At 37.4% G+C, this 20,115-nt stretch overlaps 2 protein-coding genes across 3 annotated transcripts in view; both read right to left on the reverse strand.

Annotated features, from left to right (window-relative positions):
• Positions 1–15,307, reverse strand: part of TTC33 (tetratricopeptide repeat domain 33) — a 38,088-nt gene extending 22,781 nt beyond the window's left edge. The window contains exons 1-2 of one of the 2 annotated variants that reach the window (XM_017823631.1): positions 15,070–15,307; positions 14,015–14,243 (exon numbers count right to left, since the gene is read on the reverse strand). In XM_017823631.1, the coding sequence (XP_017679120.1) occupies positions 14,015–14,235 (221 nt within the window). In that variant the 5' untranslated portion in view covers positions 14,236–14,243; positions 15,070–15,307. Of the gene's footprint in view, positions 1–14,014; positions 14,244–14,437; positions 14,513–15,069 lie in introns of those variants that run through there. The other variant, XM_017823630.1, reaches the window with a different exon arrangement.
• A 112-nt stretch (positions 15,308–15,419) lies between these two features.
• Positions 15,420–20,115, reverse strand: part of PRKAA1 (protein kinase AMP-activated catalytic subunit alpha 1) — a 19,322-nt gene continuing 14,626 nt past the window's right edge. The window contains exon 9 of the mRNA XM_017823627.1: positions 15,420–18,537. Coding sequence (XP_017679116.1) covers positions 18,293–18,537 — 245 coding nt within the window. The 3' untranslated portion in view covers positions 15,420–18,292. The remainder of the gene's footprint in view (positions 18,538–20,115) is intronic.

A 20,115-nucleotide genomic window follows, 5' to 3' on the forward strand; every position in this document is an offset into this window, starting at 1 on the left:
AATATGAAAAAGTAGTCTCGAAAAAAAAATCATTCATTACTACGTCACAACCATCTTTTGAGACCCAGGAATGGAATATACTGCAGTAAATAATTTTAGCAACAAATGACAGAGGAAATGAAGAGTGAGCAGTGCCACACCTGATAGTCTGCCATAATATGTCTTTTACAAATACATTTTATAGTGAATTGTGAGCTGAGGGCTCTGCCACCTTTGACTTATTCTACCCCATTCTTTACAATCTGGTTAATCACTGATTCATGGTCCACTCCACTCAGATATCTGCACTCATCTGTAAGGAGACAACCAAATTTTCAATACAAAGGCAAAATCCAGATGCTAATCCAATCTCTTGGAGCTAACTGCAGATCACTTTTGTTCATGTGCCCTGTACACTGGGCCATCAGCGTGTGCAATTTCAGTGCTTTCTCCTCAAAGGGGGCTTTGGAAAGCATGTATTTATATGCCTATGGTTGAGTTGATTCTTCAAATACAACACCATTACTTCAGCTCTGACTGAAGAGAATTATATAACTGGCTAACAAGCAAGATCAAAGCACATATTTTTCTGTTTAAAAAAACTTCATATTCAGGAAAAAAAACAAGTACTAAACAAAGACTTAGTTAAACATACCAATCACGTGCAAAATTCTAGAAACTGGATGTTCTGCAGCTTTGTTTCTGGCCCTGCTGCAGAATCTCACTGGACTTGGTACTGCTACTTCATATTTTCCTCTCAAAACTTATATAACACAGAGGAATTTACTTACCTGCAGTAATATTACATCATGATGACTGTTAGAAACTCTAAGAAATACACTGCTAATCATTTGTAGTAGTACTGAAAACTCAGTAGTGCCATTTTTAATTGAGAATGGCTCAAGTTCTCTCTACAGGCTGTTAATGAGTAGAGGAAAAGAACTGGAAGAAATTATGCTTCTTTCAATCAAATGGTAGTTTTGCTGGTTTAGTTTTGCATGAAAACCACATGACACTACTGTCACTGACTGCATACCTGATTAACTACAGAAATACTAACAAACAGACTGCAGTGAGAAGTATTTAGATTTTTACCATGCAATAATTAAAACCTACAATATGGATAAACGTTTGACCTTAACAGAGAGACAAAAGAAATAAGCTATTTCTACCTGTATTCTATTAATACCAAAATGTCAGGTAATTACAAAGCAGAACATAGAGAGATGTAAAAATGTGTAAAAGGTCTAAAATGTGTACAAATGTGTACAAATGCAAAATCTTACTCACCAGAGTGCAATATTTGAGAACCACTTTACAAATGAGCTAATCTTTTATCTGTATTTCTCCAATATCTATAGTTGCAAGTTATATAATATACCTGTTTTTCTTAAACACATAGTAGAACAGTAATTTTTCTATTTAAAAAGGCAGCGCTAAAAACAGACTTGTTGATACAGAAGAAATAACAGCTGTATTCACACACTGTCATACTAGAGTGCTTAAAACAGAAATTGTCAAGACATTCCACACCACTGAGAAATATTCTCACACAAAAGAATGTTTGGTGTGCTGTATAACTGGTGTTCATTTAAGAACATTAAAAAAACCTAAATTGTAATTACATTCATATAATTAAAAAAATAGAGTTTCAAATGCTTTTATGTTCAGTATTAATATCAGATTAGACCACAGCTGTTTGAAGAGATGACACATAACAATCCCTCTACCAGGCTCTAGAAGTTGTTTTCCAACCATGTATAAACATGCAGGGTATTCCATTAAATATCAGACTTGTAATTTAACATAACATAATTAAAATCGGGTATTGATTGTCATTTTACAGGTGAGAGCTCTGTAGGAAGCCAAAATAAACAATGACAAATAGGAGAAGCGTGGAAATTCACATTAAGAAGAGAAATACAAGTTTTATTGCCATTTCATTATTTAAGCAGTAAGAACAGAGTATCATAACCTTACAAGTTTCGAAAGTGAATTGTTTCAGCAAAATCAATTCACTATTTTAGTATCCTAAACAAAAGCTGCAAATTGATATAAATCAAGTATCAGATACTGCAATAGCTATAGTATTTAAAGTATTCACAGAGAAGTAATGCATTTTTATTGTTGAAATTAAGTTTTGAATACAAAGCTTTAGTTCCTCAAAATAGTTTCAACTGCAGTTCCTCTGAAAGCAGCAGGAAGGAAAATGCAGAAGAAAAACCGTTTGAAGCAATATTCTTGTCTTGAGAATTATTTGTTCAGACACCCTTTAGACACACAATAATAGAGCTAGAATGATGGATATCATCTGTTTTGTTCTTAGCTGAGTAGGCATTTATTCCTTTTAACCTTTTAATTATTTGTCTACAGATGGCTGACAGCTCTGTGTCTCTCACCACATGTTATGATCCTAGTGGTTCTCAGAAATCAGACATAGAAATTAATGCACGGAATCAACAGCTGTCAACAGTATCAAAGAAAAAAATTCTTGGATTTAGATACCAGCATTCCTCTATCTTTCTTAAAATTACTTATTGCCAAAATATAATGCTCATGGGTAGGGTATTAACATGACAAAAGATTTGGGGAGAGATGATACACAAAAAGCAACAGTCTGCTCACATTCTATTCTGATCAGTTCCATTTCATCCAGTTGACGTGCTCTTGTTATCTGTATTAAATAATGTAATTTCCCTTCATTTTCTTTCCCTCTATTACTTCCGGCTCTTTACAATGTTTGTTGATGTCAACATCACAGAATAATAATGACAAAAGTTACAGACAAAAACCGAGAGAAGGACAAAGATAGGGGAAACATGTACTTCTCTATGGTATTTTGATACTTAAAAGGCAATTCTATCTTATTTTTCATGAAAGTTCCAGTAAGTTAAGTAGGCAGGTACCCTATAAGCCTTCCACAGAGCTGAAACTATTAGAAGGTATTGATGTCAAATGACTATGAAGTATTAATGCAAATACTAGTGAAAAAAGCCATGAAGTCTCCTGAAAAAAGTGAAAAATAGAGGACATAATATACATATGACTGTATGGAGACTGGATATCACCATCTAAGGAAGTAAGGAAACTTAACATACTTCTGAATCTCAAGATAATAATGCAACTCGTCCACATGAAAGTGGCAAGAAGAGTGGGAACTCTCACTACCAGCACTACATCAAGTGGTGAGCTTTAGCTACACTAGACAGAAATGTTCTGCAAAGGGTCAGAAGAGGTACGTTTGTGTTCCAATTACCATGACAGAGCTAGTTAGTTAGTTAATATGCTGCTGTTTCTACTGATATGCAACCTTGCAGGAACCAACAGATCCAGATTGATGGGTTTTGTTGGCAGTTATTTTGCACACATATAGCAATGCCTGTCAAAAGAGAGGTAACAGCAAGAACTGTCTGAGCTATTCACTTCATTTTTTCCCATACCACAGCATGAGATGCAAAATAAAACATTACAGATTCAACAGAAGATTAAGACATCAGATGTTTTTATCTACATTAACTACTAGATAGGAATACTCCAGCCATTTGCCCACAGTATCCCATGCTCCTGATCCTAACTTCTAAAATTAATCCTTTCTCTTATTTTATGACTCAAATTCTATGCTCTACCTGGCAGGAAACACCTCCAAGGAATATTTTGAGTTCTGGAAGGTTGTTCCAATGAACTACCTATATATTTATAACATAGTTTCAGAAAAGCAAACAGGGAAACCGACACAAGTTTGCTGTGATAATGAACAAGGCTGTAAAGCATCTGTGAACTGGAAGATCTTTTCATATGGAGAAAAAAACAAAAAAGGAAGCAAAGCTTGATAGCTTTAATGTTGCATTCTGGAGAAAAGATTCTTGCCTCAGCTATAAAAATATGCCCTTTAACATATATTCTTTGCTACCTTCTCTCTTTAAAAATTACGTTGATCACACTGATAAGATAAACACAATTAAGTCTGACTTAAAAAAAGCCTTATCTCTCTACAATTCCTTTTCCTGGATTTAACGAAAGCTACCATCTACAAGCTCTAACAGCACCAATGAATTGTCTTTAGACCAAGAAATACACCTACCTTGGTAGATTTTTTCCAGTTTTGCTCAATGTTTAAGATTTTGCTCTCTCAACCTCAATTTGTTACCAGAATATGATGACCAAAACCAAATAACTTTGACAACCTCACAATCAGTTAAACTATATTAAAAACACAATAAATTACACAGAAAAAAGAGAGCCAGGTTAAAGATTTTTTGTTACAAAATGCTCAGTATAATTGCTTATACAAGTAATTTGCAGAACGCTTCCTTCGGTTTTATTACAGTGATTTGTTCATTAGAACATTTTAATATTTATTATTCTAATTTTATATTCATTTCTTTCATTCTGTATGTCAACAACACTCCTAAATTTTTTTCCAGTATTGTTTGGAGTTCCTTTCTTACTTTTGAATATCACAAAAGAAATCAGCTACTAAAATAAATAACTTCTGAAACCTTGTTCATTCAATTCCACCCACAATACAGAAAGTATTGGAATTCTGCCACATTTCTGAAAGGCAAATACAAATGTCTTCAAATGACTCTGCAACTTTCTATTAAGTCAGTCCTCAAAAGTCGTTCTGCACTTTCTTTACCTCAGCCCCCTCCCTTGTCCCTGCTTTGCACCAGTATAAAAGCTCTTGCTTCTTGAACCAAGTCAACAGTCTAAACCAGGTTATGACCTGTCCTAATACCAGTTTGTTTGAAAACACCAAGCAGCAACCAGAAACAGACTATTTCTCAGCTAGGCTTCTTCTCCAGTCCTATGACAAATTGGTACTGTGAGCTGTCTCCCCCCAAAGTAAAACAAAAAAACTGGACCATTGCAAAGTGGTGGAAATGAAAGGGGAGGAGTGTTGGGTCACATGGACCCCAATTCAAATCAGCATAATCAGTGATGGAACTGCAACCTTGGACTAGATATCTGACTTGCAAACAACCAAAGCTATGCAGCGTGCACACCAGCCCTTGCTTTCAGTTAACTCAGCCCTGACATAATTTAACAATTGTCTACAAAATTACTACATCATTAACTCCCATGTAAATAAATCAACAGAACAAAAAAACCCAATAAAGACTGGCAACACACACAATAAATTAGGTTCTTAAAAAATTGACGACCCTATATTACAAATTTAATAATACATAAATAATAAAATATATTATACTATACATAAATAATAGAAACTTGATTACTGTACAGGGCCCTTCCAAGCAATTATTCTTGTGGTAGTACATTATGTTATGAAGTCAACTCTTTAACAATCATCACTTCTACAAAACCAAATATTTCCACAACATAAAACAAGAATGTACCACTCTCCATTTTCCCCACCTGCTATTTGAATTACACCTTCAAAGGACCCTGCTGAACAAGATGAGAATTTTTATTCTGAGCCTTTACTGCTAAGCATCCCTTTCAGTTTAAGGATACTTTCACAATATGCCCTAAGAGGTGGAGGACACCATCTAGGGAACTGGAAAGCAAGCTGACATATACATAGAAACCAAGATCTTTGTAACAAAACACAATGCCATATCCTACTTCCTTAGAAAATTCCTGAACCACATGCTGATGGGCAATTATAATCCCTTAAATTCAGTACATTTTAATTTTAGAAGATATGGACAACAGATATACACCATGTTCAATATGGATCAGGCAAAGGACACTGAATTACTGTTTCAAAATTAAATTCCATGAACCACAGAGACAGTTAAAACAAAAGCAGTGGAAGGGAATATTATCTCTGTCAGCAATAATAACTAGAATTTAAGAACAACTGGACAAAAGATATTAAATTAGGAAACCACTTAATTTTTTCTCTGCAGCTTTCCCTATGAAGAGAAATAATATTATGAAAAAATAATTCTAAATTCAAAGGGTTTATTATTCAAGTAAAAGCAAATAGATGTATTTAACAGTAGATCCAGACAATAAACAAACTCACAAAACCGTAACTTTAAAAAAATGAGCTATGATCATAGTGTACAGTATCCACCTTGATGTCATTAATACTGGGAATCCTATGAAGGATATGGAAAAGGCCCAAGGTTGTATTTCTGTGCAAAAACTGCTTATACTGTTAATGTAAATTACTGCCTCTTGCTAAGTGGTTTTACACTAGGTATATAAATAATAGAATTGTCTACATTTAAAAGCTGCACTATTAGAATGTCTAACTGAAGTTACAGGCAAAATCTCTTAGCTCAAGTCAGAAACATGTTCTTTAATCTGCTAGACAGACTTTTGTATTCAAGTATTAACATGAACCTCTACCTGCCATCTACCAGTACAGACCTGCTAGCAGAGATTGTTTTTTGCAGGATGGCAATAGTGTTGGTTATACTGTCACCAAGTCTAATATTTTAAAAGACAATCCCTGTCTCAGTTTATCACAGTAATATGCAGCAAGAGAAAAGGAATGAAGACAGTTTCAGAGATCAATCCGTCTATGAGAGAAACTCACAGCTAAACATTTCACCTCAGCACAGCACTTACAGGAAAAAAAAGTGTACCACTTGCACTCTGATATATAAACCCATTGTCCCTCATACACAGCAAAAGGTTGTAAACGTTGATGTCAGAAAATATCTCAAAGACTGGTGGTATACCCACATCAGATTCAAAGAAAATCACAGGTTCTCAGAAGAATTAAGTAAAAAAAGGTGGAACTAATTACTCTACTTTTGTATAATTTACAAGGCTAGAAATATGCCGGCACATGTGCTTTCAGAATTTTAATTTTTCAAGTACAGCTATGATAATGAGTGACAAAAACTAAAGTGTGAGGGGAGGTTTTAAGTACATAGACACATTTTTGAAGAACTCAAAAAACACTACATAGCAGATGTACAGTGAATAAACAGTTTTCCACTTACAAAATCCTGTAAATTACATTTCACACATAGAAGGAACAGACCTTCTAAACTTAAATCCAAAGTCAGGTAACACAAATTATCCTTGATCTCCAAGCAAGTACTCGCAGTTAGGCCCAATTTCCCCTCAAGTAAGTTTTGGTCCCTCACCTGAAGTGTTCACAGGAGGACTTCAGCCATGCTGCAGCCCCAGAGCTTGTACCTGCATTAAGACACTCATGGTTCCAGGGAACATTCCCAGATACTGGCATCTGAGCAGCATTACCCCCAGCTGCAGCCTTGGCTGTGGACAACCCTCTCCCAGTTTGTCCACAGCCACCCAGTTCAGGAAGGCAAAAGCACCGCAAAATGGTCCTGGTAACGTGTGAAGTATCCATTAGATTAATTATGTCAATACCTCTTTCTCCCTACATTACCAAGCAACTTTGAATAAATAATGATTCGTATCTTGGCTGACAACAATAACTTTCTGAAGTTACACAGGATGATACAAAGGCATCAATTAAATTATGCTTTCTCTTAAGGAAAATACAAATAGATGTGTGTGTATATATATAAATATATATATATATATATATAAATTCATAGAACAGTCTACAGCTCTTCTACAAATATTCCTTCTGCTTCTATTTACAAATACATACCTACAAAAATATGCACACATTCAAATACAGATGGATCATGCAATGTCATATTTCAACATCCTCAAGGAACAATAATTCTAACAAAAAGATACTCTCAAAATCAAGCGAACTCTGTGAGCACGCTCTCAGAAAAATCTGCACTAAATTAGTAACAATTTCATAACTGAAATCCTACTTTGCCAATAATAACCAGCTGTTGGAAAATAATGTTTTCCAGAGCAAAAAGAAAAAAGCTAATTTAAAGATAAATTACACCTTAAAGAACTACTTTAACAGTCTGCAAAGAACTTCCTCCTCAGTGAGAGGAGATGCATCACCAGGAAGCAACAACTCTATTGGTAAGTGGCAAAAACCAATAGAGTCAGCAATAAAAATTAACTTAGACAAAAATTATGTATTACTTCACACAGCAGTTTACGGGAACGTGTTAAACACTACAAACCACTCTCTGCACTTTTTTTAATTCTGTAGAAAGGTTATGAGGCCTGAAAAACAATCTGTATGTTCTGACTAATAAGAGAGAAGCTGTAACATGCTTTCTCCAAAAAACAAAGGTACAAGGTCCTTACTTGTTCACCCTTTTCTGTTTCAGCTCATGTGTTCTGCACTCAAGACTTCCATCTTATACACCCTTAGGCTCTTTAGTGAGCGTCCCATGTGTAAAGCGTTCTCAAGGAATCGTAATAGAAACCAAGTTTTATACAGACATAAACTAGTAATGCTAAACACTGAAAAACATTAAAAAATGATCAGGTATTTTGACTAGAACTCAAGAAAATGTTAATCAAGCCCCTATTCACACTGTACATTTTTACTTACAGTGCAAAACCTACTTACTTTCGCTGCATTTTTGCATGACTGACCCTAGAAAACTCTCAACTTAATCAAAGATAATAATTACTGATACTAAAAAGTTTGATTTTGTTTGAAGAACACTGATACTGGTAATTCACTCTGAAGGAGGAAAGCACTATATATACCTGCTAATTATTCCTGGCATGCAAGTTACATCCATACTGATACCAGTTATTTTTAGCCTACAAGGAACAGTAGGAGTGAGTACTTAGTACATTCTCCTAGTTTCATCATAAGCATTTTCCAACAATTTCTCCCACACTTAATCATAAAAATCAAAACTCTGTAGGGCTTTCAGATTAGTCTTATGGAAGCATCAACATTCCCAGTACACTATACCCAGCAGCCTAACAGAATTTTAGCCTTTATTCTAGGAGCCAGAAATAAGAATTTGTAGACTCCCAAATTAACTACTGAATCAATCCTTTTGATTTTCTAACTTTTTGAAATATATCTTTGCTTTAAATGAAGTCAGTTAGCAGACAGAGAGGGTAAGAAGGAAGAGCAAACTGCAGTTTTTTGAATTTCTTTGTGTCTGTAGCTTTAATGGGATATATTTACAGAATGGCCAAGACTGGAGTGAACCTCTAGAGATCATCTAGTCAAATCACCCTGCTCAAAGCAGGGTCACCTGAAGGAGGTTGCTCAGGTGGAGTTCTGTCCAGTGGGTTCGGAGTATCAACAATGATGGAAAATCTATACCTTTCCCTGATCAATCTGTCATCTCTCAGGTTGGCCAATCATAATTGCACCTTTGTTAATCAATGCCAGCTACTCCCAACAACCTTCTTGTACTTCCCACATTTCAAAATGGTTTCCAGAATAATTTGTTCCCATAGATAGCTTTACGGTTAATTGCCCTAAAAGTTCTGAATCCTTCTTCTTTCCCTTCATGAAGGTAAGGAGTGATGTTTGTTTTCTAGCAGCTCCCAGGAGCTGTCATGACCTTTAAAATGCAGTTGAAGTCTTTGTGATGACATCAACCAGCTCCCTCAGCACTCCAGGATGCACTCCATCAGGTCCCATGAACTTCTATACATTAGTTTTATCTAAACATTTCATAGTCTAACTTACCTCCACCCAGAGCAAGTCTTCCTTGCTCTACACTTTCCCTCAGGTCTCATGGCCCACGGTTCCTGAAGGTAAGTCTTACAAGTAAAGGCCTAGGCAAAAAAGATAGAGAGTGCCTCTGCCTGTTCTGCATCATTTATCACTTGATTCCCTACCCCATTCAGTAGAGGACCCACATCTTTCATTTTCCTTTTGCTATTGATACACCTGTAGAGGCCCTTTTTTTTTTCCCTTCACATCCCTCCCCAGATTCAACTCCAGGTGGGCTTTGGCTTTCCCAACCCATGCCTGCATCACACAACTCTGCTCCCACCTCTTGTACATTTCCATTCTATGTCTGGATTTTGTCGGGAGCTTCCTGTGCATCCATGAAGGACTTTTATTCACCTTTTCTTGATTTCCTCTTCATCAGAATGAATAACTCTTGAGTTGAGAGGAGTAACTTAAAACAAATGTAACCAGCTCCCCTGGATCCCTCTTTAACATACTCCACTTTTCCTGGGCTACTCCATAATGTAACTAAGCGTATTAAGCTGTTGAAATGTTTCTGCCAAAGGTAGCTGTTGGATCTTCTGGGAAACCTCTTTATTAGCACTATATTAGGTAAGTAACATCAGTGTCATTGACTGAAAATTGAAAGGCAATTTCAACATAATGATCTCTGTCCTTTGCCATGTTAGTTGCATCAAAATGAATTATCAATATAATCTGAAAGCAATTTTATTACTTTAGCATTTTCATAACTCATTAGTAAACAAGTACTTATCATAATCTAAACCTGAAAGACACAGGCAAATGGAACAAATACAAGAGTTAAAACAACATGATGGTAGGCTTTTCAACTTAATTTAAATAGGTGTTATTCCTCTGCTCTATCTGCTAAACATACTTTTTCAGTGACACTTGACTTACCACTACACTAAAGATACTTTTTAAAGGTATGTGCTTCATCATCTGACATCTTACAATGTCTAGTGAGAAAGACAAACTCATATATAGGTATATACCATATATAGGTAAAAAAATCACAAACTACACATGTTGGAGCTATGCTGGTATGAAAATCAGAGGAAAAAGTCTCAGCTGCTAAAATGTGGAAAAATTGACCCTCCAGAAAAGTCCAATTTTTTCAGTAGATTAGAAAATTAAATTAAATATTTCTAAAAAATTAATCCCTCTAGAAAAATAAATAGTTTCATAAAATTGACTTGTTATCTAGTGTGCTCACTGCACTTATTTAATTTGCTTATTTAATGTCCTTATTTAATTTGCTGCTGCAAAGTCTAAAGGAAATTAAGAGTAAAATCTTATTAATCAGTATAATTTATACACCAAGTGACAAAGTGACACAAATATTTATTTTTATAGGTGAATCCCTAACATAAGAGTGTTCCAGCCAATAATAAGACTTTCCCAATCGAGATGGAGTTGGTTTTTTTAGTACAAAATGGAGTAAACATCATCAGGAGCAAGAGCAGTATTAACTTCAATTTAGCAAAACCGAAAAATTAAATGCAAATCAATAAGAATTTAAACCCAATAGTGTCTTTTTCCAACAGAAATTCTGCACTTCTTCAGGGCACATTGAGAAGAACTCTATCGCCACTTACTGGGCAGATAAGGAAGTTCGTAGTTTGAAAACAGCACAGAAGGGTGATTGCAAAGCTACCGGCATGAATAGGCAACTCAGTTATACGGAGGATACTAGTCTGACAGAAGTTTTTCTTCTTGCTGTTAGCTCTCACATGCCATACGCTTGAGGACATTATACTCCACTGTTTAAACTCTCCTAAACCCTTTATTTTTTTCAGCATTGTGTGGCCACAGTCGAAGACTTCCCTACCTACCTGTCAAAATATACTGTGATGACAATTGCTGTGTTCAAAATACAGAGGCTGAGCACATGAACTTATGTTAGATTTAAAACAGTGTAGGGCTATCAACACAAAAAAACTAAACTGGATTGTGATTTTGGGGGTTTGGTTTGGTTTTGCTTTTGCTTTTTTGGTTGGAGTTTGTTGCTTTTTTTTTTAATTCCAGTGTGTATGGGCACATCCATACTGATGTCTCAAGCTAGATAATCCACCAGCATTATAAGCAAAAAAATTTTCTCCTCTGGAATATTCTACATTCTTTCCATCAACAGACAGTATTCTGTTCACAGAAATCACAGAATATCCTGAGTTGGAAGGGATCCACAGGGATCATCAAAGTCCAACTCCTGACTCTGCTCAGGACAGCCCCAAGAATCTCCCTATGGGCCTGTTCCCAAAAGACTGTGTGTATGTTTGTACATATTTGTTTAATTACTCCTCAAACCTCAAAAAATACAAATATGACACTTCTTCCACATGTCTGCCTTTTCTTGCTGTTCTGACAAAATCACTCATTCACAAGCCATCTTCAAAACTGCCTACTTACCAAGTTTCTAGGTCAGGATCTCCTAACCATGTTTTTCACAATAACAGATCCACTGTGACAATCAACATAGTGTAACACCTTTTTCTGCTTGTCTCCTAATCTTTCCTCCCATCCCACAAAAAGACTAAAATATGCATCAGAAACTGTTGTCTTCATCACCATTTTTCTTCTGTCTCAGCTTCACAGGTTCATGCACACACATTACAGCAAGTACAAATAACTCCTCCAGTAGGCTCCATCAAAGCTGAAAACCCACAGAGTGCCACCACCTCCCAAACAATTCATCCACAACATTCCCAGGTTTGCTGATGGGCAAATAAAGCGGCTGTACAAATTCTGACACGCAGGAAGCCTATTCATTATTCCCTCCCCCAAAGAACTACTGAGATAGATTTATGTTTATGCAAACATAAAACAATCAGATTTCACTTATCCACAGAAACAGACTTACTATACACACAGAGACTAACAAATCCATGGTAAGGATTTTAACACCATCACTGCCTTCCATTACCAGAAAATAAGCTAAAAAGATTGACACCACATAAAGGTGGTAATCACTATTTTACCTAAGTAATAGTAGGCCCGCTTACAAAATTCACCTTTCATCATATTAATTTTTGCCATTTTTGCCTCTGGGTCTCTCTTCTATAAGAAATGAAGTTGAATTTATTACTTCCCATTCTTTTATTTATTTAGCCTCTTGCTTCTTCACAAGTCTGTTTTCTTTTCGAATCCCCTTATCTCCACTCCACAAGTGACACCAACTAAGAACCAACCTTTGTTAGTCTCTAGTGCTCACTCTTTGTCTTTCTTCTGAGTTTCTTCAGTGGAAGAGATACAATCCTTTTACCTACACGCTACACAATTCGACTCAAATCTTTCCTTAACTTTTACTACGCCATATTTCAGGAAAGAATCTACCTTAAGTATTTAATTATGTCTGCTTATGTTGTACAGATGGATATTCAAGAAATAGACCACATAAATCTGAACACAATTACAGCAACTACTTTCGACCTGACAGGATAAACACTCCTTTCGGTCTGCTTCCTCAAGTTCCCTGTAATGGTACATCAGCTGTTTCACCTGTTTAAGTAATAAAAATCTCACACTGTAAGTTTAGCCTTCAACCAATGTGATTTTTTTTTTTTAAGAGAAAAATCTGTCTGAAAGTTATGTACCCCAGCAGCACCACATCACCATCATTGCCTGAACTGTACAGAGCATGCTAGAGTAACTGATGGAAATTACAATTCTAAGTAAGAACTTCTGTTAAGCCTCAGGTATGAACGTTAACTTTTTTCTCATAACTGTTAGAAACCATTCAGAGTTTCTCAGTGGTTCTTAAAAGCATTTCTGATGAGATACAGTTCTCGCTAAGTTTACAAGAAATCCTTATGGATGGGTTAAAGCTTTTGTACTGTTTTCTGACAGGTAATGGAGAACTCAATTTCTAAGACCAACTGAAGATATTAAAAGCACCAAAATCTACCCGGTGCTCAGTATTTCCCTGCCTTAAACCACATCTACAACAGATTATTTGCTGCTGTTCAAGAGATTTACTGCAATTTACATAATACACAAAAAAAAAAAACAAAAAAACAAAAAAAGAACACCAGAATCCACAGAGAAAAGATATACAACATCCAAAGCAAAATACATGCAGAGCAACTCCCTGAACCTGACTTTCCAAAAGCATTAGCAGATTAACAGTGCGTTAGCTGCTTTGCAGTATTTGCCTGGGCACTGTACACATTCAAAATAGGCTTACCCTCAATAAGAGAAAACACAGATTTTCAAGAGTAGCTAAAGCATTACTTACGGTATGGCTTATCTCACTGCATCTTATTTACCCTTTCAAGTTTCAGATCCAACCAGTTTTTCATCTCTTGCCTTCTTTTTTGTTGTTGTTATGAGAACACATGCTCCTTCACAGCTGACACCACCACCAAAGGCAACAACTTATTTAGTACCACCCAGCAAAGGCAGAATGAAATTATCACTTTTTAGAATATGAAAAACGTAAACGCAAATACTAGCAAATTACCTATTGTTTAGAGAAGGGATTAAAATAGCACGTAGTACTCATTCAGTAAAAGAGTAAGACAACATCACTACCTCCTATTTTCAGCCAAGTCTGCACCTTCATCCTTGAGCTCCTTACTTTTCTTCACACAGTCTTCTAAGAGAATTTCCTTTCTTCTCTTAGTTGCATGCACCCAGTTAGTATCATCATCGCCAGCCAGATCCTTTTCATCCGCAGCTTCTGCTTCAAATTGCTGAGAAGTGGCTCTTGAAACCTTCTCACCAATCTTTCTCTTCCACCCAAAAGAAGCCATCTGGAGAACTGGAGAAAAAAATACATTTTCGGTAGTTAGGTAACGCAACATTTAAGCACATAGAACACAAAACACACCTCGCTCCTCTCGACCCCAGAGCAGTAACGTGGAGCAGAATGGCAGTCCCCCACGCCGGTTCTGCCCATGGTTCCACCACAGGTGTTAATGAGGGATGCCCAGTTTGGAGTCCCACTGCCGTTACCTGCGGCTCCCACTGGGCAATTCCCCCGAGCTGGAAGCGCCGCGCCACCCGTGGCCCAGCGGCAGGAAGCGGAAAGGCGGGGCAACAGCAGCAGGAAGAAAAGAGAAGGGAGAAAGAAAGGGAAGGAAGGTCTCCGGCAGCCAGGGACAGTCGGGAGCTGTAGTTCGTCGAAGGACAGCCGCGGCTGGGGGTGTCAGTGCGTGTGAAATCCCGCTGCCCTGAGGCTACCGGGGATAAAGGAACTCGTGCAGCGGGCCGGCTATTCCCCGCTCCCCCCGGGATGCATGTGCGGACCGGGACAGCGCCGGTTAGCGGAGCGACAACAGCGGAGGGGCGACAACACTCGTCCCTGTAGGAACCAGCCGTTCCTGATGCCCGAGTGCCGCAGGGGGACAGGTGTGGGGCGCGGGAATGGCCGGGCCACCTCGGCAGCACCGACTGCGCTTGGGACAACAGTCACGCCCCGCGGGAAGGCGGCTCCCGCCGGGATATACAAGGAAAAGTGATCAAGGCTGATCAGGAAGGGGTTTAACTCTAAACGGAAGACAAAAAAAAAAAAAAAAAAAAGAACACCACAACCAAACAACAACAAAATAGACAGGCTGCAGGGTTTAAAACTGCTCCCAACTTACGGGGACAAATACCAAGGCAAAAGCCCCATCCGCGATGAGTGGAAAGGGCAGACAAGGCGAGTGACCACAGGGGGGGAAAAGGCAGCTTTTACACTGAGTATTCAGTGTCCCTCTCATCGCAAATTCCTTTTTCGCACCGAAAGGGTTTACAGGATCTAGGAAAAAACAGCAAGACCGTGTGAGTTCAGCTGGGGAACCAGCCTGCCTAGCTGGGAATTCTGCAGTCCTTTGTCGTGTTGCTGCTCCTTCTAAAATTGTAATAGCTGCTGTTTTTAAAACAAGTGTAACAGTTCTTGTCCACTTATACACAACACTGAAAGACAGCATGCACACCGTTTCAAACAAGATGGTTCAGTATTTTATGTTTACTTGGTTTTAAGTTTTGAAAGTTTAAAAAGTTACACAGTTATAAACAAGCATTTTTGCCATTCAGCTTTGTCAAAAGAAATTAACAGAGGAAGTAGGCACATATTTGTTAAAGAATAGGACTTCATATCTTACAATGGTAATCAACTGGTAAAATAAAATTTAGTTCAAAGTTTGTATTAAACACTAATATCAAGACAAACATGAAAGTTTTTTTTTTAATATTGCACAACCAAGATGAATTTTTATCCATTACCTAGTGAGTTATATTGCACATGGACAGTCAGGTTCATCCATGTTATTGAAAAAGTTACAATACAAAGGCAAGATAATTCATTGTACTCCAAAAGGAGTATGCTTGGGAATACAGATAACACACTTGACCAATTTGTGTATTTGCATAAGCTGCCTCCTTACAACTCTGGCAACTCTCTAGTGAAGTTCCATTTCACAACCTATTGGCAGCTTCTACTGCAATGCTAAAGGTCTGCAAGATCAATAGGAACATGTGAAGAAAGCAATTTCAACAGCAAGATCTACAAAGCATAGGAAAGTCACACAATAGGCAACTGGGTTCAACTAGGTTGTTAGTGCCCCTTTCTACCCCTCCCATTCCCTATAAAAATCTCGGTTCAATCAAAAAACCTTTGACCATCAAAACTGATCCACCATACCAATAAAAATTTACTTTATTTAAAATACACATATTGTACACTTCTGGCAGAAACTTGCTTTAACCTCCAGATTACCGCAACTAAGGAAAAAACATGGTTGTCTTAATGCACAAGAGGGCCAAAAAGGTATATAAAAATTAAAAGCTATTTGCACCTTGACACCTGGTATTTGTTGTCAGCATTACAAGGAGCAGATACCATTTATAAATAGTTTAGCATATGTAAGTGATCCCAAACCAATTCCAGAAGAGGAATTACTGCAATTTAAAAACCTGTGCGTTTGTAGTGTTTATGCAAGTGCAATATTTAGTAATTTTGAAATAAAAGGATTACAAAAATGAACACTGATTTATTCAGTACACCAGAACCAATTCTTCAAAGACTAAAAACAGGACTTTATTGTAGGATTTGGAACTGGTCCCTCATATTGACATCTGAACCTCAGGAGTTTAAACGCAAAACTTTATGTTCCACTTTGAGGTACAGAGATACAGCCAATGTCCCTACAGAGACCAAGTGTGACACTTGAGAATAAAGAAATGAAGTTGTAACTAGTACCCACCTACTAGACAGACCTCACAATCACCCAGTTCAGAACAGTTACAGCAGTTGGGTTTAAAGCAGCTTTATGTTTCTTCAGATTCTGTGCATATTCAAAACATTAATTTCTGGACTGATGCCAGGTGGCCAGGATTAAACTGTTCCTATATCTGCAGCTAGCAGTCTCCCATGAATAAAATCTCAGTCATTGGCAAGAACTGCCATCCATTTGAAGAGTCCAGGTTTCACTGCTCATAGTAATGCCTGGATTTCCAGCCTATCCCTTGAAACTTAGTAGGTCATGAAGATTATTTTTAAGGGAACATTAATTCTTGAATGCAAACCTAAATATTTTATGACTGTTTATGTCTAATAAGGGCTAGATGAAAATGGAACTGTGGCTAATTATATCCAATTTGCAAGAGGCTAAAGGTACAAGTACTATCTGCCATTTTAACATATAAAGTTCAATTTTCTTCCTAAAATGTTGCAAAAACCGTAAATGCAGAAAGATTTTTGTTATGGGTAATTGTGATTTACTATTGAAAACTTTCTCAATATTAGCACTCAAGTTGTTATGATCAGTTTTCAACGTTTGATTGAGAAGCTAGACTTTAATTCAGTTACATTAAATAGCAAAGTTTGCTATTAAGGCAGCTTGGGAAAAAAAAACCTGTATATGTAGTTTTAACTGCAAAGCGAACACTACACAGTATATCCTAAGTTAACATGTGATAACCAGCTTTATCAAAGTATAAACTTGTATGTTAAAAAACTGTCAATTTCAGATTCTGGAACAGCATGAAACAGCCCTTAAGCTGTGCCCTTAACTGTTTCTAAGGAAAAGGATTCTCAGCTTGCAGTAGGAGCTGCTCTGCTTCTACCACACTAAGGCATGCACAGACCAGGGGCTTGCTCACAGTTCTCCACACTGCAACATTTTCATTTAGCCCACGGGGTGCCAAGTCTTCTCAGCATTAAGTCTCTTACCGCTGTTGTGGACTCAATTGTTCTACTCACTGCCAACAGAACTTCACCCTCAGTGCATTACAGAGCACCTGCACATATTTCCAACTGGCTGGATTTGCATGCATGTAATAAAATGTATTGTTAGAAATAGTACATTGTAACATATCAAACTAGTCTTTATTATTTACTGTCAAATATGGGGGAAGAAACATAGCAGTTTTAACACATTACTGTTAATGACAGTTTTGACCAACTGAGTCACAACTGTAGAGGGTGACCAACAAGTCATATTTGGGTCACTGAACTAGTAAGTGTACATTTACCTACAGTGCATCAGACATATGTATTACCAGTGAAAAAACCAAGGAGGTCCATCTAATTTAAATGTTATATGCAAGCTAATGTGCACTCAATGTAAAATATTATAAACACTACCCAAAGGGCATGTTATTTCCTGTACCTGTGTTATGCCATTGGGCAGCAGGCAATCAGAATTCACTCCAGCTTCAAAATAATATATGCTAACTGCCCATACTAATTTTAATCCCCGTGCAAATTGCATTGTGGCTAGCTTTTTCAGAGCCTTAGTTAATTTAACTTGATTATAACTGGAAGCATCTGACTATGATTTAGGCATGCTTATTGCTATAAAAGAAATAAGCCCATCTTCAAAATTATTGTGCAAGTATTTTAATCAGATTTGCACACATCTCAAAAAATTCTATTGTATGACTCCCTGGTCTTGGAGTTACGTCAGCTGTGGAGGAGTCAAGCGAAGAGTTCACTGATGAGGTAAGGGACGTATCTGCAGATTTTCCTTGCACATCAGCATCCGAATCTTTTTGACAAGATCTGTAGTTGCTCACAGAACCTGATCTCTGTGGAGTTGCAGTCCCAGACTTCGCTTCAGTAATTTCATCTGGGGGCAAGAGAAGAGAGGAGGAAAATTGGGAATCAGTATCAAATCAGTTATAGGAAAAGCAAATACCTTCCCCTTCTCACACCTCCAAATCTTGTCTTTTAAAATCTTGATTAATACATAAATAGCTTTTGCAAACTGTATATTTGATACAAAATAAAAGCTTAAATACATAGTAACACAAAAGCTGGTGTCCTTATGCTAATTATTTCTGTACTCTAAACTGTGGTCCACAACCATTTACATCTAGTTTAGATCAGCACCAGCCATATTTTTCATGAACTTATTTCAGCAGCTAATAGTTCAGTTTAGGTTACTTAAAACAAAAACAAGATAGCATAAGATTAAGTTCAGTAATAGTTCAAATGTTTTGTAGATGTTTTTTGCTTGCATCCACTTTATTCTATTTTTATTTTTTATATTTGGGTATTTATACATTGTTATTATTTGCATTTTTTATTATGATTTTATTATGATTAGTATATTAAATTAATCGCTAGCATCTGCATTAATTTATCCTTCAATTCTGGAAGTTTTTCACCTAGAATGTTATACTGCAGCAGCTTACATTTACCTTCAGTATAAGGAGGAAATAGTTTCCTCTTAGTGGTAGTGTTATGATGAAGCATCTCTAATTCTTATTTTAAATACTGAACATTAACTTGACTCTAACCTGGCACCTGCGAAGTTATTTCAGGACAAATAACTGACAAGGCAATCTCTCCTGTTTACACAAAGGTATTTTTAAGTACAAATTGTTAAGTGGAACAGAGAACAGTTAACCATGGTGGAGAGAAAGGAACATCAAATCAGCTTCACTGCTGGAAGAAATATGACAAATCCACGACCTTGGGTTGTATTTCCTTAAGAGTTGAAACCAGGACTGTAGCAGGCTGCTCTCCCCCAGCTGCATGGCTCTAAGCAGTCATCCCCTCTCCAACAGGGATGGCATTTGTCCTCATCATCATCATGGCTGGGCTCCGCGAACGAAGATTTGGGAAGGGCTCTATCCACGTTTGTTGCAAGCGCGTTGGTGGCTAAAAAGGCCAATACGAAACAGGCATGTCCCATTGCAAAAGGCACAGCAGAGAGACTCCTTAGGTGGTATATTCTTCAAGGCACGATTCTTTCTGCGTTGTCTTTTCTCCTCAAGGGTGATCCTGCGTGCTTTCTCAAAAGCATCAGCAGCATTATAGATGGTGTGTCTCCAGGTCTCCTGATTGGAGGCCAGAGTAGACCAGTTATGGTGATCAATATGGCCAAGGCTGAGATGTTGTTTCAGGGAGTCCTTGTATCTCCTCTTCAGGCCTCCTCTCTTGTGGCAGCTGGTGGCAAGTTCACCATAAAGCAAGATCTCAGGGAGGCAGTGGTCCTTCATCCTGGAGATGTGCCCTGACCAGCACAGCTGATTTCTCAGCAACATGGCCTCAATACTTGTGACTGCTGCTTGTTCAAGAACAGATGTATTGGTCACATAATCTGACCAGTGGATGTTTAGGATTGAACGGAGACAGCGTTCATGGAAGCGTTCTAGGAGACGCAAGTGGTAGAGGTAGATGACCCATGATTCAGATCCGT

Source organism: Lepidothrix coronata, unplaced genomic scaffold, assembly GCF_001604755.1.
Source record: "Lepidothrix coronata isolate B3197 unplaced genomic scaffold, Lepidothrix_coronata-1.0 Scaffold104, whole genome shotgun sequence".
Classification (NCBI taxonomy): Eukaryota; Metazoa; Chordata; class Aves; order Passeriformes; family Pipridae; genus Lepidothrix; species Lepidothrix coronata.